The sequence below is a fragment of the Podarcis vaucheri genome (genome assembly GCF_965113315.1).
Source record: "Podarcis vaucheri genome assembly, chromosome: 7".
In the NCBI taxonomy this organism is placed as follows: domain Eukaryota; kingdom Metazoa; phylum Chordata; class Lepidosauria; order Squamata; family Lacertidae; genus Podarcis; species Podarcis vaucheri.
In genome coordinates this window covers 11,525,808-11,550,735 of record NC_138765.1, presented here as the reverse complement: position 1 = coordinate 11,550,735, position 24,928 = coordinate 11,525,808, and the positions used below count along the sequence as shown (strand labels likewise).

General features: G+C 48.8%; 1 protein-coding gene and 1 long non-coding RNA gene across 3 annotated transcripts in view; one reads left to right on the top strand and one right to left on the bottom strand.

Moving 5' to 3' along the window:
• Positions 1–2,117: 2,117 nt before the first annotated feature.
• On the top strand, positions 2,118–7,277 carry LOC309537009. Its single transcript, XR_014221744.1, has 2 exons — positions 2,118–6,707; positions 6,740–7,277. It is a non-coding gene; the product is annotated as an uncharacterized lncRNA (long non-coding RNA).
• Positions 4,765–24,928, bottom strand: part of BCAM (basal cell adhesion molecule (Lutheran blood group)) — a 65,274-nt gene continuing 45,110 nt past the window's right edge. Inside the window, exons 10-16 of one of the 2 annotated variants that reach the window (XM_082231122.1) lie at positions 23,587–23,728; positions 20,486–20,613; positions 18,412–18,550; positions 14,003–14,041; positions 11,316–11,463; positions 9,301–9,415; positions 4,765–8,554 (exon numbers count right to left, since the gene is read on the bottom strand). In XM_082231122.1, the coding sequence (XP_082087248.1) occupies positions 8,549–8,554; positions 9,301–9,415; positions 11,316–11,463; positions 14,003–14,041; positions 18,412–18,550; positions 20,486–20,613; positions 23,587–23,728 (717 nt within the window). In that variant the 3' untranslated portion in view covers positions 4,765–8,548. The remainder of the gene's footprint in view (positions 8,555–9,300; positions 9,416–11,315; positions 11,464–14,002; positions 14,042–18,411; positions 18,551–20,485; positions 20,614–23,586; positions 23,729–24,928) is intronic. The other variant, XM_082231123.1, reaches the window with a different exon arrangement.

Sequence of the window (24,928 nt, the reverse complement as noted above, 5' to 3'; positions counted from 1 at the left end):
CATTCCTTGGAAAAAAACAGGGAGAAGAGATAAAGAGTTAAAAGCAAAAAGGGCGTGTGGGGAGTTAAGGGAGTCAAGGAAGGATGTCTGACCAAGAAGGCAGGAAGGAACTGCTCTAATTAGCAGCTTATGAGTCTTCCAGAGACTGAGAGAGTCCCTGCGGAAGAGGTGCAAAAGATGGGAGAGTCCAGTACACTTTTGGGAAGGCGTGTAAAGTCGTGGCGGCTGGCCTCGGCATAGACAGATCCAGCTCTGGAATCCACGTTTTATCCCACCCCTGTTCTAACCACAGGAAGGCTAGGTGGGACCTCTGAACAAGTTCACACATGCATGACGGTCACAACCTCCCTATGAAGTCCTAACAGGCAGTCGACTGTGGTGCCCCAAAGCAGGAGAGATAGGCCATTTCTAACCTGTGATGGGCAATCATGTTTTGACTGCTCTGGTCCTCCTTTGATATGGCAAGAACCAAAGCGCTGGGGTGGGAACTCCTTGCAAAGCAGGGGTGGGGAAGGGCATGCCCCAGGGCCCTCCAGGACTCCCTATGTGGCCCTCAGGCCATGGCACTTCCTCAGAGTATAGCAGCCCTCAGTGGCGCTGCTCTGGCCTCTCCTGAAATGCTTTCGACTGGCTAGAATGTGCCCGGGAACTGCGGCAATGCCTGATGGAGGACAGAGAGGGGCTGTCTCAAAATCTGCCTTTTGCATGGTTGGAAAGTCACCGACTGTAGAAAGGCATCCATTGCCCCAAACATTTCCCCCCCTCCTCCAGCCTCTTAAAGGTTGCTCAGGTGGAAAAAATGGTCCCCTACTTCTGCTGTGAAGATTTCTGGCCATCTGTGTGCTTGACTGACTCCAGCTCCCATCAGGCTCAGACAGCACTGCCAATAGCAAGGGATGATGGGAGCTGGAATCCAACAATTTCAAGTGGCCCACAGCTCCCTCACCCATTCCATCTCCTACAGCAGGCATGACCAAACTTGGTCCTCCAGCTGTTTTGGGACTACAGTTCCCATCATCCCTGACCACTGGTCCTGTTAGCTAGGGATGATGGGAGTTGTAGTCCCCAAACAGCTGGAGGGCCAAATTTGGCCGTGCCTGTCCTACAGCACACTGAGAGTCCAGGCTGCTTAACCCTGTCCCCTCCAGGGTCTTCCGTCCATAACCTCCTCTGGTTGCCTTTTCTTTATCTCCCTCACTCCCCCAATGGATGGGGAAACAGCTGGGGAAGATTTTGAGCAGGGACCATTGCCAGAATTTAGCAGCAGGCATGTCTCCCCCTGACAGACGTCGACTCAAACCGGCAGCCTCCTGTAACTGGGGCTTTCCCTTGCATTAAGAGTAGCAGTGAGATACAGCGTTTAGACTAGTGTCAGACTCTTAAGAGACCAGGATTCAAATTCCCACTCAGCCATGAAGCTCAAATGGGGATCTTGCGCCAGTCAGCCTAACCTATCTCACAGGGGATTAAATGAGGAGGGGGAGATTTCCTTGGAGACGGAGGTGAGATAGAAATGCAAGGCAAGGCAAGAATGGGGCAGGCTCTTGCAGCCCCCAAATGTCACTGTCTACCTGGCTCCTACGGAACATGGCCGGGCATTTCCAAGCCAATGCATCCCCTACGCTTCCCCTCCCAGTCCCGGCTTACGTTTTCTCCTTTGTTCAGGTCTCCGCAGGCAAATCCCTGCTTCCTGAGAAGGAACCTTGGCAGCTGTTCAGACCGGCAGCAGCAACAGGAGCTGCCAAAGGCCTCTGGAAAGGGGAAAAAAAGTTTCCTCCTTCTGTTTCTGTGGGTTCCTGGGCTCTCAACCCTGCACTTTGCCCAGCCTGGCCACGTCCTTAGCTTGCACCAAGGCAAACCACTAGCAGAAAGGAACCTCTGGAGTTCCTGGAGGTGTGGAGCTCCTCTCTTCCCAGTTTTCTTCCTGCTGGAAGAAATCTCACCCTCCTTTCATTGCTGCTTCCTTCTGTAATAAACAAAATCTGCCCTTATTCCCTTATGGGGTAGATAAGAGCCCTTGTAAAGTCCTTTGTAGGTTCTCTATCGGTAGGAAAAAAATAACAGAGGCCAACCAGAGAATATTGAGAAGCAAAGCAGCTAGTAAGCTCGATCTTTATTCAACTATTGCAACAGGGTGCCCCCTCAGACAGGAGAAAGGAGGAGGAACCCCTAACAAAAGTGTGCCTGCCCTTATACAGACATTTAAAATTGCCCACCCTCGAGTCCAAGACCACCCCCCAGAAGCATCATACCTACATCACAGAAAAGGCGGTCTACAACAGAAATCTGAGTGTGTTCTTTATTTCCTGTCTGGCAGGTTACCTGTTTAATGGTCACTTGATTGGATTGCCTGGGGAGCCTGGCCAGTCTTTTGTAATGATAAATACTTTATTCCTGAGCCAGGTCACAGGCTCACACCCTATTCATATCTTAAATGTGCCCTTAAGACAGGATTTGTGAGGAAAGAGACAATGGGGAGGTTTCCCACTTTGACCTTGCAGAGAAATATTTGAGGTCAATTTGTTCAGGACTTTTTTTCTGTGGGGTTTCAGACATGTGGTTTATATATTTATGTATGTGTTTCTGCTGCTCACCCCCAAAGCAAGTTTCACCAATCTCTGCCTATAGTGACCTTCCTTCTTTGCCGGTAGTGTAACGGTAAACTCAGAAGGGCAGGATTCCTTCCCGATATTCGCAGCCATGCCTCCGTCTAAGATTATACAATGATCTTATAATTGCCTGGGATAGCTCAGTCGGCAGAGCACAAGATTCTTAATTGAGGGTTGTGGGTTCAAGCTCCAAGCTAGGCAAAAGATTCCTGTATTGCAGGGAGTTGGATTAGACAAGCCTAGTGGTAATTTCCAACTGTAGAATTCTATGGTTCTATGAACCTTTTTACACTTGTACTCCCATTCAAATATTTAAGACAAATGCTTCCAGCTGACAATTTCTGGCTGGTGCTGAATTTCCAATGGACCACTTAGTGCCTGCCTGTTACTGAGATTATTGCAAGCAGCACTGAACCAAGTTGGGTCCTTCTCTAATTGAGCAACCTTACTTGGCAACACCTGCCCCATGACTTAGTGCCATGCTAGGTAAAGATTCACCTGTAAAGCTTCATCTTGTGGGATGAGGTGCTATTGAAGTCAAAGCAATGACTTTGCTTTTCGCCTGAGCTCTGCAAGTGCAGCTTTTTCCTGATTGAAGTGAAGAGTGTTTGAGGACCGGGACATCTGCAGGGAAACCAAAATGCTTGTTTACAAAGCTACTGTACTAACAACCTGGCTGTATGCTTGTCAAACACTGACCACTTATAAATGCCATCTCCAACTCCTCAAAAGATTCCATCAATTGTGTCTCCCAAAAAAATTTACATATCACTTGGGAAGACAGGCAACTAATGCCAGTGTCCTGGAAGAAGCAAAGATCACCAGTGTTGAAGCAATGATTCTGCAACTTCAACTTCGTTGGACTGGTCAAGTTGTGCAGATGCCTGATTATCGTCTTCCAAAGCAACTACAGTGGTACCTCGGGTTACATACGCTTCAGGTTACAGACTCCGCTAACCCAGAAATATTACCTCGGGTTAAGAACTTTGCTTCAGGATAAGAACAGAAATCGTGCTCTGGCGGTGCGGCGGCAGCAGGAGGCCCGATTAGCTAAAGTGGTGCTTCAGGTTATGAACAGTTTCAGGTTAAGAACGGACCTCCGGAATGAATTAAGTACTTAACCTGAGGTACCACTGTACTCTATTCTGAACTTAAAAATGGAAAGCGTAATGCTGGTGGTCAACAAAAGAAGTTCAAAGACTCTCTCAAGGCAAATCTAAAAAAAAAATGTAGTATAAACACCGACAACTGGGAAACACTGGCCTGCGAGCGCTCTAATTGGAGAACAGCCTTGACCAAAGGTGTTGTGGGCTTTGAAGACGCTCAAACTCAGGACGAAAGGGAGAAACGTGCTAAAAGGAAGGCATGCTTGGCAAATCCACACTGTGATCAACTCCCGCCCGGAAACCAATGTCCCCACTGTGGAAGGACGTGTGGATCCAGAATTGGCCTCCACAGTCACTTACGGGCTCACTGTTAAAACCGTGTTTATGGAAGACAATCTTACTCGGCTACAAGGGATCGCCAAAGATAGAGAGAAATAGAAGAGACACACCCAATGCACATTTGAAGCCCACAATTTCCCCCAAAGAATCCTGGGAATTGTAGTTTTCCCCTCCCAGAGCTACAGTTCCCAGCACTCTTAACAAACCACAGTTCCTGGGATTCTTTGATATGGGGGGGGGGAAAGAGTCATGTGCTTTAAAAGTAGTGATCTGCCCTACTAAAGGAGGATCTCTTAACAAATATCAAGCGACCCTCATTCCACTGCTCAAGAGATCTCAAGCCTGCGCTTTCGGCTTTTTCCACAGCAGCAGTGCATCGTGGGAATGCAGGGCCAAAAATAAGCAGGCCACGCAAGGCAGAAGGTCAAACCCGACCACGAGCACCTTGCAGGGAGAAGAACAAAACAAAACAAAACATAAACTCGCTCCCACTCCCAGCTGAAGTTTCCTTCCCAGGAGGAAGGAAGCCTTAACATCTCCAAAGCCAATGCCAACAGAATTTTTTGCTCCGTCCACAACTAGGGGCGACTCCAAATGGTACGTCCCAGATGAGAGAGGTTGCATATTTTTTTAAATCCAGTTTAAAAGGGGGACTTTAGAGGAAGAGGCACAAGGTCTGCAGGGAGAAGAAACGAATGCTGGAGCCAAACTGAGGTTACAATATTTTTTATTTGCTAATGTACAGTGTAACCCAGTTTGGGGGGGGGGCAGCAGGTAACAGAGACATCCGAAGGGATGGGGAGTGAGAAGCTGGAGCTATGGCAGGAGCTGAGAGAGGGGTGGCAGGTGGCTGCGTTTGCCAACTGACCTACTCCTGCGTGTTTTTTGCAGTAAACTTAAGTCTGTGGGTGGATGGGGTGGAGAATGGCAGGCGAAACTTTTCATAGCAGTCTTACCTGCTAGCAGCTTGCAGATCAAACAGCTGTGGAAAGGTAGAGTCAGGTATCTGTTTCGTTTTTTTGTTTGTTTAAAAGGTGGCAAAACCTAAAAACAGCAGCAGGCGCAAGTAAAAAGTGGTCATGAAACAAGGAGGGGCGTAACGAGGGGGCAGTCTGGGCTAGTGGGCTGTGTGTAAGAGAGACACAACACCATCCCTCGCTAGGAAAATGTGGGGAAGGGCATGAAGAGGGGGTCGCCAAGGAGTCTTGCAGCTGCCATACTGGGAGGGGAGTTATGGAAAAACCCCACCTTCGTTTCTTGCAAGGATGGTTAAAGCTCGGTAGCCAGAATACTGCCCTCACTGCTGCCTTCTCCCACACCTCCACCCTGGGCTCTGCCATAGCTCAGCAGCCTCACCTTGCTCTCTAGATGCAACACCATTAAATACACTACATTTTTTTAAAAAGCCCCAAGTCTCCCCACACCCACCCACCCAAAACAGAGCCAGTGTCTCGACAAGACAGTGCAAGAGACAGAGAAAGGACACGAGCCGTCGGGGGGTCAGGGGAGAGTAGGAAGACTAGAACCCCAAAAGGCTTGTCCCGTACAGACCGATAATAAATGCCATTTTTTTAAAAAAAAAAAACAGCAACACACACAACCCAATGCATTTCAATGAAGAAAATCAGGACGCCCCCTGTAGGTAGGGGTGGTGAACGACGAGAGCACGGACGGAGGCGAAATGGGAGTGGCTGCCTAGTGGTAAGACTCAGGTGTTTAGGGGCAGGTTGCCCATTCTCCAGCTGCCGCGGCTTTTTTCATCGTGCGTGGAAAAACGTTAAGGCAGGGTGAGGCTGTAGCCCTCCAAGGCCCATCATCCCTGGCTGGAGATGATGGGAGCTGAAATCCCAGGGAACCACGGGTTCCTCACTCGTCAGAGGTGGTGTGTGGATGTGTACACAGAGGAGGAAACGCAGGCAGAGATTTGCTGCTGAATCTGCGAGAAAGATGGCGGCCGTTGAAAGCTGCCTAGAAGCCACACTATCTCTGGTGGCAAGGCCCCGCCGTCAAACCCCTGCAGGACGTTAAGGTTGCTTTTAGGGATGGAAGCATTTTGCATAGGGAGACGCAGAGAGGGAGGGAAGCGCTCTCCATTAGCCAGCCTCCGGGAACAGAGATTTTTAAAAAGCAAGATCCTGACGCAACTTATTGGGAACCTGTGCGCCTATTCCGCATTGGGTGTGTGTTTGCTGGCATGCTTTATCTGGCACCGGCATGCTGCAAGGTTGCCAGCCGTGTAACTACGGCAGGGGAACAAGCACACCCAAACCGGCCAGGGCTGCTGCAACGGAGTATTGATCTGCAGGAGAAATCTGCAAGCAAAGCTTTTCTTCTATTTTTTTCCACGGCGTGGTGCCCTAAATGCTCTCCTTTGCTTGTTGCTGCAAAACAAACGGTTGTTTAAAAGGGGTAGCTGCAGAGGCCTGGTTCCAGAGCTTGGCTGTTCTAATATGCCCATCACCTGGCTTGTGAATGTGCTAGAAAATACACTTACGAACTGGAAATGTATGTGGGTGGCAGCTGTTTTTATTATGGGGGTGAGCACACACGTGTGTTTGTGTCTGTGTGTAGGCACACATGCCTAAGGCTTCCATAAAACCACACAGCAGAGTAATTGTGGCAAAAGGCTCTCCCTCTGGCAAGTGATAACGAGGCTTTCAAATTCTACGACTAAGTGATAACGAGGCTTTCAAATTCTACTACTGTCCGTGACATATTTGCTGCATTTCCAAAAAAAAATGTATGGAGCAGAGAGATTTTCTCTGTAGGGCAATGCTTGTTCTTATCTATGCAGATCAGTTGTGTCAAGCCAAGAATCCAGAACTAAAAACAGGAGGGGTGTTGAGCAAGCAGGACTGCAGAGTCAGAGATCCTTGCTTGCGCTCATTAAGAGAAGGGAAATTGTTTTCTTAACTGATGGGATTTTTACTTCAGGCCAGCAGTTTAAATAGAATAAACACCTCTTTGTGAGATTGTACACATTCCTAAATGAAAGCTGAACCTTGGCTGGCTGAAGATGGACTCTCTTAAAGGTGGGTATCGAACTAGTTTTACTGCTGACTTCAAAGGAACAAACTCCCCAGGTAGTTCCTGCAGTCAGGCCACCAAAAAAAGATTTGGTTTTCAAGCGGCCTTCGAAGTCCTCTTTCAAAAACTGCCCCTCTGCTCTTCAATTTTCTACTAAAACACCACAGTCAGAAAATTAAAAACAAGTAACTGATTAGCCAAACCCAACGCTTTCCTGTATTTTGAGGTTTGGTGCCAGAAAATAAGTGTGTGTGTGTGTGAAGAACAACCCTATGAATCTGAAGGGGACAAAAACAGGCAGAAGCTGTGGAAGGAATCACAACTTGAAAGGAAATTTAAAAAAAAAAAAAGATGCCATGTGTTTGTCAACCTAGATAAAAGCGTGACAGCATGATCTACTCAGAAGCAAGCATTATTGAGATAAATGGAGCTTAGTATATACAGAATTGCAGCCTGAGCGATATCACTTCATCAGACAGTTTCTGTGCTGATAAATGCATAGGATGCTGTTTGTGCCATTATTGTGGAATGGACTTCAGGGCTGTCTAGTAGAAATTAATACTCAGCTACGATGCCCACACGTAATTTGCAAAGCCTTGGGTGCATACACACACATGAACATGTTAATGTATGGACGGAACACATTCACATGCATGTGGGGAGCATGTCAACTTTGCAAGTCTTTGCACGACTTCCCGACAAGCACGCTCAACGGCTGTGGGGGTGTGGATGCGCGGCGTAACAAGGGTGTGCCTGTATGTGTTCACTCACATTGCACGCTTCACATGGAGGATAAAGAAGTGTTTGCAGGGATATAGGTGTCCACATGTCTTTGCCCAACGGCGAAAGACAGACACTGCTAGCCTGGTCACCTACGGCGAGCGAGAATTGCCTCCAAGCGACTAAGCAGGACGGGGGGGTGGGAGTGGGGGGTGGGAAGGTTTACAAAAAGCGGGTCCTTTCAGACCACAAGTGGCTAACAGTCGTGTGCCAGAAGAAAGGGGCCAGTCAGCTTGTGTGAATTTTCTTCCAAGGCCGTGTTTCTGTGTTCAGGACGTAAGTGCACGTGTGGGCTTGGTTCAGGTGCGCAAGTCAGCAAGAGGCAAACCGGTGTGTGGAGAGACAGAGGCCTGTGTGTCGATGGCGCGTCTACTCACCCCAGAGGGGTCCGGGCAAGTGTCAGTTTCTTCAAAAATAATTACAAGAACAATAATAACAATCAGGCGTTTCAAGGAGGAAGAAGTAGTAGCGGCAGCGCAACCCCCTCACCTCACCCCATTTGCACAAAATAAAAGAAGTCCAGATGCAAGGAAGGATGCTCCCCTGCCCTCGGAGAAGGAAGGGCCCCGGAGGGACCGGGTTCCCCTCGCACAGTCCAACCCTGGCGTCCTCTTTGCCCCGTGGTTTGTGTGGTACAGAGCAGGCAAGAGGCAGATCCTCCGGAAGAAGGCCACTCCAGGCTTGCTCTCAGCACTGCAGGGAGACAGGATTGGAAAGAGAGGGAGAATGAAACTGGGAGTCTGCACCCCCGACTTTCCCCTCAGCTCCAGCCCCCAGCCTTCTCCCTATGGGACCCATTGCACTCCTGCCAAAGAGACACGGGCTGTAACCGTGCGTTTGAAAGCACATGCACCAAGGAAATCCTGGAAACGGTAGCTTAGCCCTCGCTGTGTTACAATTCCCAGTAGCAAACCACCATTTCCAGGATTCTCGGGGGGCAGAATATGTTTTCATGGAATCACAGAGCTGGAAGGGACCCCCCTCAGGGCAAACTAGCCCAAGCCTCTGCAATGCAGGAATCGTTTGCCCAGCGCGGGGCTCAAAGTTTTTGTTTTTTTTGAAGTTTTTATTGTTAAAATAATTCAGCATTAATACACACATACTGCGAATATACAAACATACAATCCTTAAAAATGTTCAAATATACCTACACTCAATCCCACAGATAATTCCTTTTCCCATCACCATCCACCACCCCTCACCCCACTTTTGTGTTAGGGGCTCAAAGTTTTAAATGTGCTTTAAATAGATGTACGCAGCCCTGTTCCTCAAAGCAGGCCCCAGAAACGCTTCTTCTTTGCCCCAGGTCTGCAAAAGGAGTGGGAAACTGCCTTTGTGGAGCTACGATTCCTGGCACCCTCAAGAAACAGGGAGAATACCTTGCCCCAAGCTCAGTGAGAGAAGGGTTACTGTCGTCCGCCTTCTCCTCCGTTCCTCACCTCATTTGCCCCACCGCCACCGCCACCCCCAGGGCTCAAGAGCCCCGTCTGCTCGTTCCGTTTGTCCGTCTTCATCTCCACCACGGTGTCGTCAGGGTTCCCTTCCTTGGGGGTCCTGACGAGAGGAGGAAACAGATATATCTGAGCGCCGCATTCCGGGAACAGGTGGCCAAGAAAGCCAACAGGGTACGGTTACGTCCAGCCTCTCCCCGAACCCACCCCACCCGGCACAACTCCCCAGTCCTTCATCCATTTATGGCTCTGCAGCCCAGGGAAGGCTGGCGAAGATTTACATATAAAATTTTTACATAGATCTATCTATCTATCTATCTATCTATCTATCTATCTATCTATCTATCTATCTATCTATCTATGGCCACCTTGGAAGGTAACCCATCTAAGGGAAGGGAAACTCTGATCCTAAACCTCCACTGTCTTACAGAATATCTTCAGGAGGAGGAGGAGAAGAAGAAGAAGAAGAAGAAGAGGAGGAGGAGGAGTTTGGATGATGATGAAGAAGAAGAAGAATGGGAGTAGTAGTGGTAGTTTGGACTTGATATCCCACCTTTCACTCCCCTTAAGGAGTCTCAAAGCAGCTAACAATCTCCTTTTCCCTTCCTCCCCCACAACAAACACTCTGTGAGGTGAATGAGGCTGAGAGACTTGAGAGAAGTGTGACTGGCCCAAGGTCACCCAGCAGCTGCATGTGGAAGAGAGGGGAAGCGAACCCAGTTCCCCAGATTACAAGTCCACCGCTCTTAATCACTACACCACACTGGCTAAGCAGTAAACCCTACACAAATCCGGAGTGGAAACCCTAAGGTGGTTGGATGGAGTCTTGTACGCCTCCTTCCAGCAACTCCTGCAGCTCAGCTGGTGCCCAGAGTCTTGCTCTGCTTTCCTTTGGAGCACATCAGGGAGGCCGAGGGGTGTGTGGTGGTCATATCATCGGGGCAGCCCAGGACCTCCACGAACGCTTGCGCCCTGGAGAGGTCTCACTTGGGTGCTGCTAATGCAATGCTTTCATGTTACCCCTGGAGGACCCCTCTGTTGTCTCTCAAGACAGACAGACGCCAACAAAACACCCACATATACAGAACCAGGGGCCACTGGTTCGTCTACATTTAATTGTGCATGAGGATAAAGTGAACCAGATCTGCATCAACCTCTGAGCTGGCAGGTAGGTTTTTTAAAAAGTGTGGCACCGTTTTGAATTAGCAAGGGTAAAGGGCTGTAGCATAAGCCTTCTCCCCTTCCTCTGATCAGCCATGATGGAAGAATGGCAGAGGTCTTTAACCTCCTCCTCCCCAGCACTTCACACAACACACAAAATAAGGAGCAGCAGAGGGGTTTGCCAGACACCGCTCAATGCATGCGTGTAACTAAGGAACAAAAAATGGCAGATGAGGAGCTCCGGAGGCCAGAATGCTTGGTGTGTCGTTGCCTCTGTGGATCCTGCCGCCTGAGCCGGTCACCATGGATGGGCCGGCCCTGCTACTAGACATTGAAGGCCTTGTGGCTAGTCCCTACTAGTGCCGAGCCCTCCAGAGGCGGAAGGGGCTGTAGGATACATGCAGTTTGAGCAGCCCACAAGGCCTTACCGGTATGGTACGTGGTATGCCCCGCTGAGGACCTTAAGGTCCACAAATGACAACATTTTAGAGGTCCCAAGTCGCAAGGTGGTTAGATTGGTCTCAACTAGGGCCAGGGCCTTTTTAGTACTGGCCCCAACTTGGTGAAATGCTCTGTCACAAGAGACTAGGGCCCTGTGGGACTTGACAGCTTTCCGCAGGGCCTGCAAGACAGAGCTGTTCCGCCTGGCCTTTGGTTTGGACTCAGTATGGCCCTTATGTCTTCCCTCCCCTTATGGTCTTGATTTATCTTGTAAAATGAGGCTGCATTTTAAATTGGTCCATTATGTTTTTACTGTGATTTTATTGGTGTCAGCTGCCCTGAGCCCAGCTCTGGCCAGGGAGAGTGGGGTATAAGTAAAATTTATTATTATTACTACTCACAAAGATCTCTTCTCGCCTCCGCCGCAGGGCAGCTGGCCGCGGCGCTGCATGAAGTAGAAGAAGCCCACGATGAGGAGAAGGAGCAAGACGCAGACGCACACGGCAATCACGGCGATGGTGCTCCCGCCCTGGCTCTGTTCCCCGTCCACTGTTGGCGAGAAGGAAGCGGAAAAAGTGAAGGGAGGTTGAGGCCCTGCAGACATTAGATCCTTCCCCAGCCTCCTTGCCTGTAGCCTGCTTCTGTCTGGCAAAGATTGGGAAGGACCGCCTGAACAGCGGGGCCATTTTTCTACCCACATTTTTGTTCATTGCTACAGATAAAGACTTTGCTGTTGCTTTTAAAGCGCTGTGGTGGTGGTTGCTATTATTTATTAGATTTAAATGCAGCCCTGCATCGCAAGATCACAGAGCGGTTCACCAGATAAACGTCTGTTGCTAAACGTGCCGCAATAATAGTATTGTTCGATAACATTTTTAAAAAAAATTGCTGCTATATAAGGATGTATTTACTGTGATAATACGTATAAATGAAATACATATTATCATGAATAAGATCAACAACAATATTGTTCAGCTTGTAGCGAGAGCAGCAAATCGCATTCCTGACAATTATAACAATGCCATTTAAACTAAATACAGTGGTACCTCAGGTTACATACGCTTCAGGTTACAGACTCCGCTAACCCAGAAATAATACCTTGGGTTAAGAACTTTGCTTCAGGGTGAGAACAGAAATCGTGCAGCCACGGCAGCGGGAGGCCCCATTAGCTAAAGTGGTGCTTCAGGTTAAGAACAGTTTCAGGTTAAGAACGGACCTCCGGAACGAATTAAGTACTTAACCCAAGTACCACTGTACTCATTAGATGAAATCACACACACACGTGTGATCATCTGTAGTTCTGGTCACTACTAATGCTGAACAAGAGGGCCATTTTGAAGGACCCCATGACTTTTCGTGAAATTGCAGGAGGGTTACAATCAATTGTTCCTCACTTACTATTCCAACAGGTACTTTGTGTTCTGGCCATTTAAAGCAGATCAGAAGCTTGGTCAGGGAATGAATGAATGAATGTTGATCAGGATCTGCTGGTAGATATCTTGCTCATTTATTTATTTATTTCAACACCGCCATTTTGTAATGGATCAGGGTGTTGTACAACATTAAAACGGGAAACACCATAAAAACTACATTTTGCAGCAGATCGATGAGGAATCTTACTGTGGAGGAAGGGCGTAGCCATCGCGGCTAGTAGCCAATCGTAGCCTTTATCCTCCCCATGAATTTGCCTCTTAAAGCCATCCAAATTGGTTGGCTCCTGAGGCAGCGAGTTCCAGAGTTTAACTCCGTGCTGCGTGGAGAGCTCCTTTATTTTTATCTGTTCTGGATCTTCCCCAGGGAACCATGGGGAACTGTTATGCTGAAGGAGGTGGAGCAAAACAATTCTCAGAATTTGGGCTGGAGTGCGGGAGGAAGAGGAGCCAAAGGCAGTTTCTATAGGTCTAGCCGCGTTCTCAAACTCAGGTTCTTAAGCTGCTGTTGGACTACAACTCCCATCATCCCTGACCCCTGCTAGGTAGGGATGATGGGAGTTGTAGTCCAACAACAGCTAGGGACTCAAACCTGAGGAAAAACTCGCTTCACGGTGTAGTTTCAGCCACAGGGCAACAGCAGCACAAGGCTACACCTATTCATGTGGTGTTGTGTGTTTTACACACACACACACACATTGAAATCTTGAATTTTTTTTAAAAAACCAATAAAACCCAAAACCTCAGGGAGAAATAAACTGTGGTAAGTGAATCATGTACTACTTCAAACTTGGATGGCATTTCTGAGCTCCGAAATTACACACAATGAACCTTCCCTGACCTTATTATACTTGAAAGCAAAAGAAACCTGCAAGCAAAAACATCTGGGAAATTAATCTATTCCGATCTTTCTGCGGTGGAAGGAGATTCCATGAAAGGCTTGCCTCTTTTATTTCGCCTGTTTTCCCCCTCGCGTGGGGAGGGAGAAGTGGAAATAAGTCAAACCCAGAATACCTATTATTATTATTATTATTATTATTATTATTATTAGGCTTCTCCCCCAACCCCAACCCCCCCAAAAGGATTATACTCCACTATTTCCCCTTCACGGAGCAGTTGCTCAAAGAGACTTGTGAATATCAAAGCAAGAAGGAAAGCCAAAGGGACCCAACTGTTAAGACATAAATTATCGAGCTTAAAAACGGCAGCGAAAAAGCGACAACCGCAGAGACCAGCATAGACAATTGATACCGTTAAGCAGCAACAGACTCGAAAGCTTGTTCAAAGGGAACTATTATTATTTTTAAGGCTGTTTCCTTTATTTGGCTGAATGCAAATAAAGAAGAAGGCAACCCGATTTCTTGGGGCAGGGAGTTCCGCATACAGGGAGCTGCCACCAAAAAGGCCCTGTCTCTACTACCCTTTCCATATGGCCTGCCTTCTCATCCTCAAACACCCACCTGTCCGGAGTTCGGGGTTCCCTGAGGCAGCATGCATGAGAAGGAAAAAGCAGTTAGCCTCCTGAGCTGTCAGAAAGCCCACCCAGCTAAGCTGTGCTGTCACTGCCCACCCTGCCCACCCACTGTAAGAGCAGTGCAGAGTCTGGGGAAGCGGGGCGGGAAGAGAATGGAGAAGGAGGGAGGCAAAGAGGGACTTACCTGCTGGCACAGGAGAGGCAGATGTTGTCGGCGCAACTGCTTGGAAAGAGAGACAGGTACGTTAGCAAAGGTACAGGGCGAATTCTTCCTGCGGTTTGTACTCAGGATGAAATGGTAAAATCTGCTATGATTAAATGGGCACAGGATGTTGGACATAACATTATGATGGCTGACTGGGAACAGTTATGGACCACAGGTATGAAATTCACGGCCTTAAGAGAGAATATTATGAAAATGATATACAGGTGGTACATAACACCAGTCAAGCTTGCAAAAATCTATCATTTGCCCGATAATAAATGTTGGAAATGCAATGAAACTGAAGGCACTTTCTTTCACCTTTGGTGGACGTGCCCAAGGATTAAGGCTTTCTGGGAGATGATCTATAATGAAATGAAAAGGGTATTTAAATATACCTTCTTAAAGAAACCAGAGGCCTTTCTCCTGGGCATGGTGGGCCAATTGGTGCCAAAGAAGGACAGAGTTTTTTCATGTATGCTACAACAGCAGCAAGAATGCTCATCGCAAAGCACTGGAAGACACAAGACCAACCTACCAGGGAAGAATGGCAGATGAAGCTGATGGATTATATGGAATTGGCGGAAATGACTGGCAGAATCCGAGACCAGGGAGAAGAGTCGGTGGAAGAAGATTGGAAAAAAATTAAAGCTTATTTGCAGAAATATTCTAAAATTAATGAATGTTAGAAAGATGCTGGAAAGAAGCTATATGACTTTAGTAGAAATATTATAAAGAATCAAGTATGAATAGATTGATATTGGGTAAAGATGTAAATTTAAATCTAAAAATGCGTTAAGCTAAATCATGGAACTAAATTTGTGAAAGAGGGAAAGGACTTGCTGGAATATTTAATTGAACTAGAATACAAAAAAGGAGGTGTGAGGAAGTCGAGGAAATAAGCAAATGAAAGATAAGGATATGAAAATATGTGGTTCTTTTGTATGTTTGTTTGTTCTCTTTTGGGTTTTTCCTTTTTTTAAAATGCATTTGCTTTCTTTTCTTTTTCTTTTTGTATTGTTGATGTTTTGTACTACTGTATTTATTTTTGTTTTTGAGGCTTTGTAATTGTTTATTGCTCATATCTTTTTTATTATTGTTTTTTATTTTTTTGCAATGTCTAAACTTCAATAAATATTTTATTGATAAAAAAAAAGAATTCTTGCTGCGGTCTGCAGTCGCTCAGCCTGCACCCAAATCCCTACTTCCCCTTAACCCTTTCATCATTCAGAGGACCAAAAGACTCCCACATCCGGTTCTGGGCACCACAATTTAAGGAGGATATTGACAAGCTGGAAGGTGTGCAGAGGAGAGTGACCACGATGATCAAGGGCCTGGAAACCAGGCCTAGAATCTTGATAGCACAAAGATGGAAAAAGGAGTAAACCCCGAAAAAAGAGCAGTGGCAAGAGAAATTGATGAACTATGCAGAACTGGCTAAACTGACATGCAAACTGCGAGTTAAGGACAACTGTGACTTCAAAGAAGAATGCGAACTTTATACAAATTACTTCAAAAGACAACAAAATGAATTGGACTCCTTGGCAGGTTTTGAATAAACATACACAGATGTCTTGATTGTTAACATAGTAGACAGATAATATAAGGATTTATACAATTTTATGCAGAGTATGCAGAGAATAAGATGTGTTGAGAAATCAGAGAGAGGAGCTGAGGGAAGTCTCGGGGGGGCAGGGTTCGATGGGGAAGTGGGGGGGAAGGGGGGAAAATAATGAATATGATATGTTTTGATATGTTGAAATTGTTAATAAAAAAAAACATTTTTTAAAAAAAAGGGTCTGGAAATGAAGCCTGGTGAGGAATGGTTGAAGGAGCTGGGCATGTTTAGCCTGGGAAAGAGGAGGCTGAGAGGAGATAGCCATCTTCAAATATCTCAGTGGACTATCTCATGGAGGACGGAGCAAGCTTGTTTTCTCCTTCTCTAGAGGGTAAGACTCGAACCCATGGCTTCAAGTTACAAGGAAGGAGATTCCAACTAAACATCAGGAAGAACTTCCTGACGGTAGGAGCTGTTCGGCAGTGGAACGGGCTCCCTCGGGAGCTGGTGGACTCTCCTTCCTTGGTGGTTTCTAAGCAGAGTTTGGACGGCCATCTGTCATGGATACTTTAGCTGAGATTCTTGCCTTGCAGAGGGTTGGACTGGATGACCCTCGGGGTCCCAACTCTACGATTCTGTAACTGCACGGCCCACTAGTGCTTGGTTTTCAAGACAGAGGCTCTCCTTTTCTGCAGTGCCCCAGCGTCGTTGTGAAACGGCTTTGTACGTTTTTTTCCGTTCCAAGGGGCTTGTCAGACAGTTAAATAAAAACAAGCACCTTTGTTTTGTTCCTTTTTTGGGAAGGTGGGGGTGGGGGGAGGAGAGATGGCTGTTGAAAGAATACAGGCAACGTATGGCGAAATCTTCGATGCTGGGGGAGGAGGAGGAAGCTGAGTACGATTTCTGTTGCTCCAGGAATGAGGCATATTGCCCCATCCAAGGCCTAGCAGAGGAAGGACCGATGCATGTTTTCGCAGAAGTAAACACACACCTTGCAAGAAGTTTGTGGCAGAACTGAGCCTTTCTAAGCGCACATTTTTGGGTCGTGACTTTGTGCAGAGTTCACGCAGCCATGGAAAAGGCTCCTTGGGTCATTTCCCAACCCGGTGCCCCCCCCCCCAGATGGTCTTGGACTAGGGGCCTGATGGGATTTGTAGTCCAAAATGTTGGAGAGTGCTAGATTGGTTTGTCTAGGAGTCAAGTCAGACCCTAACGTCCACAACCCCTGTGCACAAACGCGCCCCCCCCCAAAAAGATAGGGAACCTGCACAGAAATTGCAACACCCCTCTTCACAAGATTATCCCACATATCAGCTTGGGACCAGTTTACCCACAAGGCTGTGCACTTGACGGCTTCGATTTTTAAACTGGCGATTGGGCATTGGGAGCGCAGCTTCCTCAAGAATCGGGGAGGTGTGCACATTGAACTCCCGGCTAATACGGAGAGGGAAGTCTCAGTTTTAGCAGCAGGTTCAGTGCAAACCCCTTCCTGATCCTGGAGCAAGGCATGACGAGAGCATGCCTTCACAGAGAGGCCCATCGTCACACACCAGGTTCCCCACAACTGGTTTAAATGCAAAGATTAAGAATTTGTCAACAGCTTTAACGCCAGGAAATTAGAATGAGAGGCAGACCTACTGAAAGGGGGTGGAAACGCCCCTTGCAGTGGCCTCAACCGATGTCTGTGGTTGTCTAACCACTGCCATGTGCTCCCTTTCCCTGCCAACCTGTCTACACCTGCCCAGCCCCGGGGGAAAGAAAGCAGCCTGAGCGCTGCAAATGACTAAGCGCCACACCTGGACCAAAAATCTCCACTCATCTGAAGGGTTTGGCCATCCCCAGAACCAATGTAAGCCAGAGCCAAACTAAGCATGTAATTAATTGCACGACTGCAATTTAACATGCCCGGCTTTTAAAGACGTCAGTAGCGGCTGTCAGGACTGGGACAGCAGCATGTGGGAGGGAGAAGGCTTTGATCATGGATTCTTTAGTTGAGACTCCTGCATTGGGGTCCCTTCTACAATCCTGTGATTTCTGGGTAGGTAGCAGTTTGGAGGACAAACCTAGACAGCATCTTAAAAAGCAGAGACATCACCTTGCCAACAAAAGTCTGTATAGTTAAAGCTATGGCCTTCCCAGTAGTGATGTATGGAAGAGAGAGCTGGACCATAAAGAAGGCTGATCGCCGAAGAATTGACGCTTTTGAATTCTGGTGCTGGAGGAGACTCTTGAGAGTCCCATGGACTGCAAGAAGATCAAACCTCTCCATTCTCTTAAGGAAATCAGCCCTGAGTGCTCACTGGAAGGACAGATCCTGAAGCTGAGGCTCCAAGACTTTGTCCACCTCATGAGAAGAGAAGACTCCCTGGAAAAGACCCTGATGTTGGGAAAGATGGAGGGCACAAGGAGAAGGGGATGGTAGAGGACGAGATGGTGGGACAGTGTTCTCGAAGCTACCAGCATGAGTTTGACCAAACTGCAGGAGGCAGTGGAAGACAGGAGTGCCTGGCGTGCTCTGGTCCAGGGGGTCACGAAGAGTCGGACACGACTAAACGACTAAACAACAACAACAGCAGTTTGGAGTGAGGAGAAGGCTGTGGTGAGCATTCGGGGAGGCAATCCTGCTCTTCCCCCAACCATTACCGCTGCCACTTAAATTTTAAAAACCACGCAGGTTAAGTTGCAATTGTGCAGTGAACATTCTGCTTAATTCGGATCCTGGTTTATGCTGCTGCTTGGACTATTTACTACAAGTCATCTGCGAACAAAGATGAGCAGAGGCGTCTGCAGCAAAAGGGTGAAAGGTCCTGCACTTCCCTTTGTGGACACTCACCCATCTGTAACAGGAACGTCTGTTCGGCCTTGCCGTGCTCGTTCTCTGCCCAGCACGTGACCCCGTTCTGGGCCAGTTCAGGGGTCACCTCCACCGACAATTCGCTGACGACTCTGTTGCCAAAGGTCCTCGCAGACGGCTGGGAAGAGAGAAACCAAGAATGGCAGCATTTCGCATGGGACGGAGTCTCTCTCCATCCCCAGCTCTCTGCCTCGCACCTGATTCACCTTTGTTTCTACCTGGACAGGTGGGTTGGGATGCCAGAGGCCCAACTCCATGCAGGAGCTACAACGAAAGCAGTCAAGAATGCTGCTGCACAGTAGGGGTCAAGAGACTGAGCTGAGAACCAGGTTGACGTGTGCAATGCCAGACCCGACCTCTTTACAAATACCAACCTCCCTCGCAAGCTTGTTCCAAGGATGCCCAAGGGCAGAACTACAGCTTACTTTGGCCAATATGTGTCCCAAAACCTGCATAACTATAAGATAAGTAACTATACAAGCTATGGAAGACATCTGAAGGCAGCCCTGTACAGTGGTACCTCTGGTTGCGAACGGGGTCCGTTCTGGAGGCCCGTTCGCAACATGAAAAGAGCGTAACCCGCAGCGGCGCATCTGCGCATGTTGCGATTCGCCGCTTCTGCGCATGCATGTGACGTCATTTTGCGCGTCTGCGCATGTGGCAAAACCGGAAGTAACCCTTTCTGGTACTTCTGGGTCACCGCGGGACGTAACCTGAAAGAACGTAACATGAAGCGGACATAACCTGTGGTATGACTGTATAGGGGAGTTTTTAACGTTTAATGTTTCATTATGTTTTTGTATAGGCTGGGGCAACCCAGTCAGATGGACAGATGGAAATCCTCACAGAACGAAGGGAGGATTCTCAGCTCTGTCCTGTGGACTACAATTCCCAGTGTGCCTTGCGTGTTGGTGGTGAGGGGGCGGACTGGGGCAAAGTCACGGCAGAGACAGCTCTTCTGTGTCTACGCGTGACCTTGGGCTTCTTCTCACAGCCCCTGCCCACTCCCTCTGTTCATCTCGGCGCACAAAGAGGCCACCCAGGGAGTCCGCTTCCCCCAGCCTGACAGCTTGAGAGCAGCTGGGTATCAGCAGGCAAGGGTGTGGGGGAGAGAAGGACCCCTAAAAACAGTGGTTTGCGAACCATCTTCCGGCAGGGAATCCTGCGGACGCTGACTCGCCCACTAATGAACCCCTTGCAAGCCTGCTTTTCAGCTCCAGGACGTTGCAGGGGATTATCTGGGTTCGTTTTGGGGCACAGGTGCTGAATAGGGGGGCACCCAAGCAGGCCTGTCAGGTCTCCTTGTGATCTGTGGGGTGAGCTGCACGCTGCGCTGCCGGCCACGTGGGAACAAAGCCCTCTGGCCTAAGGTAGCAAATCGTCTGCTCCCCAGACTCAAAAGAAGAGACCCAACACACACACACATACACACACACACACACACACACACACACACACACACACACACACACACCCTCCCTTGTGCTGACGTATTCAGGGAAGCTGATCTGCCACCACAGGCCTCATTTGAGAAAGACCCGACCAGCTCCCAAGAAATCCAGCAGGAACACACTCTGCAAACCTCTGCGCCCTCAGGCCCAGAGGAGGGTGAAGGGGAAGGTCCAGCGCCCCTGTAAAGGGACCCCTGACCGTTAGGTCCAACCGTGACTGACTCTGGGGTTGCGTCGCTCATCTCGCTTTATTGGCCGTGGGAGCCGGCGTACAGCTTCTGGGTCATGTGGCCAGCAGGACTAAGCTGCTTCCGGCGAACCAGAGCAGCGCACGGAAACGCCGTTTACCTTCCTGCCGGAGTGGTACCTATTTATCTACTTGCACTTTGACGTGCTTTCGAACTGCTAGGTTGGCAGGAGCAGGAACCGAGCAACGGGAGCTCACCCCGCTGCGGGGATTCGAACCGCCGACCTTCTGATTGGCCAGTCCTAGGCTCTGTGGTTTAACCCACAGTGCCACCCATGTCCCCAGCGCCCCTGTAGGGTGCTACAATTGCTCCACAATCCTCACCAGCCGGTCCCCTCTTCGCCGCTGGACTCACCTCTTCCCCAGTGACGCTCCACTTGATCTCCGGCTCAGGGTAGCCGAAAGCAGAGCAGGTGAAGGTCAGTTTCTGGCCCAGGCTCTGGTAATGGCGTGTGGACTGGGGCTGCTCCACTTGCGGGGTTCCTGTTTTCGGGAAGGAGGAGGAAGTCAGGACATGACAACCAGGAGGGGGCACATGAACCCTGCCCCCAAAAGGCTTTTAAGTTCTGGGCCGAGGAAAAGGATGGATTCTGCAACATGCACAGAAAATGCTAACCAGCCTCTCTCCGTGACTAACTGAATGAATTATATCCATCTACCGTATTTTTCGCCCTATAGGACACACTGTTTCCCCTCCAAAAATGAAGGGGAAATGTGTGTGCGTCCTATGGGGCGAATGCAGGATTTCCCGGGCTTCCTGCAGCTCTGCGCTACCCTCCGGATCCTGGCGCAAAGCCACGCAGGGCTCTGTAGGGTGGCGCAGAGCTGCCTGGGCTCCAGGTCTTCTTGCAGCTCTGCGCCACCCTTCCGATCCCGGCGCGAAGCCGCGCGGGGCTCCGGAGGGTGGCGCAGAGCTGCCTGCGCTCCAGGGCTTCCTGCAAATCCGCGCCACCCCCCCATCCCGGCGCGAAGCTGCACGGGGCTCCGGAGGGTGGCGTGGAGCTGCCTGCGCTCCAGGGCTTCTTGCAGCTCTGCGCCACCCTCTGGATCCTGGCGCGAAGCCACGCGGGGCTCCAGAGGGTAGCGCAGAGCTGCATGCATTCCGAAGCCTGCTTCGCGCACCTCTCCGCAAGCCTGGGGAGACCGGCGCGGCTCCCTAGGCTTGCAGATAGCAGGTTGTTCTGGGGGCTGGGGTCGGGGGAAGCTCGGGCTTCCCCCACGCCTGCCCCGTGCCTGGGGAGGGGAATTTTTTTTTCTTTATTCCCCCCCCCAAAAAAAATTAGGTGCGTCCTATGGGGCGAAAAATACGGTATGTATTCTAGTCAGCTTCTAATATGGCCTATACACCTTCAAGCTGGTCTTCATAGTCTTAGGGACTAGAAAGTTGCAAGGGAAGGAAGGAAGAAAGGAGAGTAATCCCAGCAGCAAACGTTGTCCCCCGTCCCCCTTTCACAGAATCATGTGTGAGATTTGTGTGCAAGATTTGCTTAAACTTGGCCTTTTCTCCCATTTTTATCGCCACGACAACCCTCTGAGGGAGGCTGGCCTGAGAGACAGGCGTAGGCCCAAGCCTATCCCAAGACGTCAACCAGCGCCCGAATGCCAGTGCCTGGAATTCTGTGTCACTCATGCAGTACGTGTTGCGGTGTTTGATATTTTTAATGCTTATTAAATTTGCATGCCGCCCTTCATCTGCAGGTCTCAGGGCAGTTGACGACGTAACATTACAACATAAATCCACAAAGCACATAGTAAAAATATGAACAACAACAAACCAAATAATCCCCCCTCTCCCACAACACATTTAAAAGGGCAACGGATGAGAGTTGGAAGAGAAACTGGGAGAAAAGGATTCATGTTCACTGTGTGGCCTTGGGTCCATCTCTGACTCTCAGGAAAAACCCAGCTCACAGGTTTATTGTGGGGGGGAACCATGCATGCCACCTTGAGAGGCTCAGGACCGCAGTACCTCCAGGACTGCCTCTTTCCACATAGAATCCTAGAGTTGGAAGAGACCACAAGGGCCATCGAGTCCAACCCCCTGCCAAGCAGGAAACACCATCAGAGCACTCCTGACATATGGTTGTCAAGCCTCTGCTTAAAGACCTCCAAAGGAGGAGACTCCACCACACTCCTTGGCAGCAAATTCCACTGTCAAACAGCTCTTACTGTCAGGAAGTTCTTCCTAATGTTTAGGTGGAATCTTCTTTCTTGTAGTTTGGATCCATTGCTCCGTGTCCGCTTCTCTGGAGCAGCAGAAAACAACCTTTCTCCCTCCTCTATGTGACGTCCTTTTATATATTTGAACATGGCTATCATATCACCCCTTAACCTCCTCTTCTCCAGGCTAAACATGCCCAGCTCCCTTAGCCGTTCCTCATAAGGCATCGTTTCCAGGCCTTTGACCATTTTGGTTGCCCTCCTCTGGACACGTTCCAGTTTGTCAGTGTCCTTCTTGAACTGTGGTGCCCAGAACTGGACACAGTACTCCAGGTGTGGTCTGACCAGAGCAGAATACAGTGGCACTATTACTTCCCTTGATCTAGATGCTATACTCCTATTGATGCAGCCCAGAATTGCATTGGCTTTTTTAGCTGCCGCGTCACACTGTTGGCTCATGTCAAGTTTGTGGTCAACCAAGACTCCTAGATCCTTTTCACATGTACTGCTCTCAAGCCAGGTGTCACCCATCTTGTATTTGTGCCTCTCATTTTTTTTTGCCCAAGTGCAATACTTTACATTTCTCCCTGTTAAAATTCATCTTGTTTGTTTTGGCCCAGTTCTCTAATCTGTCAAGGTCGTTTTGAAGTGTGATCCTGTCCTCTGGGGTGTTAGCCACTCCTCCCAGTTTGGTGTCATCTGCAAATTGTCATCATGAACTGCCCTGGACCCTGTGACCTTCCTCTGAGGCCCTTCCTCATTTGTCTCCTCCACAAGAGGTCTGGAGGGTGGCAAGATGACAACGGGCCTTTTCTGTGGTGGCTCCCGGTTTGTGTCATGCACTTGCCCGGGAGGCCCGCCCGGCTCCTTCATTATACACCTTTAGGCGCCAGGCAAAAATGTCGCTCTCCAACCAGGCCTTCGGCTAATTAACGTCTGACGCCCTTTTAAACGTGTTTGTGAGAGGGGGTGGAGGTTATTGGTGGGGGGGGGCGTCCTTTGTTGTTTTTATTCTGTATTTTGTGCTTTTGTCTTGTATTTTTATGTTGTGAACTGCCCTGAGCCCTATGGATGAAGGTCGGTTTACAAATTTATTTAATTAATCATAATAACAACAACAACAACAACTTGAAGGAATGTATCACGACAGATAAATAAAATGTCCTGTTCCGAGGCTTCCCTTGGGCTTCAGGTTGTCTCCACTGTGAGAAAAGAATGCTGGAGTATTATGGGCTATCAGCCTGATTCTGCAGGGCAATTCTTTTCTTAGCTTCCGCCGCCCCCCAAGCAGCCTACCTTCCACCACGACTTCCACCGTCTGGGTCCGCTGCAGCCCAGGTATGCTGGGCACAGAGGCTTCGCAGGTGTACCCGCCGGCCATGTGGTAGCTGAGTGAACTCAGGGGCAACGTCTCGCCGTCTCCCACCTTGGTCTTTCCCTGCAGGGGGATGGGGGAGGAAAAACAAGAGACTGCATCTGAATGGTGCAATTCCCTCCCAAGAGAGGCTAGTCCAGCTCCCTCTTTGTCATCTGGCAGCCGGAGACCTTCCGGCTCAGAGCAGAAGACGGGATCTGCTCACTCAGCTACTGCCCAGGCAAAGTGGATCTGAACTGCTGGTCCTCAATGTCTTCTGATGCATTTTAATGACTGTTTCTAGCTAGTTTGTTGCCTTGTCCTTTTTAAACGCTGTAAGCCATACCTTGAACCCCAACTTGGGAAAAAGGCCAGACGTAAATGACCTTAAACCATCATCATTACTTCTGAAAGTGGGGTCAGCCTTTGAGAATGGACAGGATTTTCGGAAGACATTCATATTAGACAAGCCTACCCAGAAAGTTTGTAGGAGTTTTGATTTGTTTCATTCTACTCTACTGCGGTTTAAACTTTCTGTATGTTTTAAATTGCGGTTGCAAATCTTTTAGTGATAATGTTATTGCTTTAGCTTTTTTTTGGTAAACCGCTTTGAGGCTTTTTCCACAATCAGGCGGTATATAAATTTTATGAAATAAATAACTACAAGGCGAAGTACAATTAAAAACAAACCAGGGGGAGAGATTGCTCCTAGACTCACCACCCACCGCCAGATGCATTTTCCAAGCCTCTCCATTCTTACGCTTAAAATGCAAGTTTCTATCCCTCAGTGTTGTCGCAACAGGTCTGACAACCTGAAAAGACTCTGGTATTTGGAGATTCATCACTTCTGACTGCCTACCATTTCCACCCTTATGACCAGCAGGACAGTCTGCAACCCAACAGGGTGATTCTCTTGCACAAGCTCCATTTGCAACAATGGGAAGCTGGGCAAGAGAACCGCAGGATTCCTTTGAGTCTGCAGCTTTAGGCTTTGTTCTGCTAGCTGCGCCTTTCGACGTTTCAGCCTTGCAAGTTGCAAATTTAAAGACACAGTTCTGCGAGACGAGATAAGGTCTGAGTTAAGCTGCTAGAGGAATGAAGATAATAGGGAGAGAAGTGTGGAAACCATCACAACCCGCCCAGGGCACCTGCGGAGTTTGTGCTTTGCAAGAGAGCAAGGACATCAGTCAAACTTCTGTTCGTTCCCCCACTTTCCCCCAGGAAAACCTGATGTTTAGTGCTGAATCGCAACAAATAGCGATGCTGAGCTAGATCGTAGCTCCT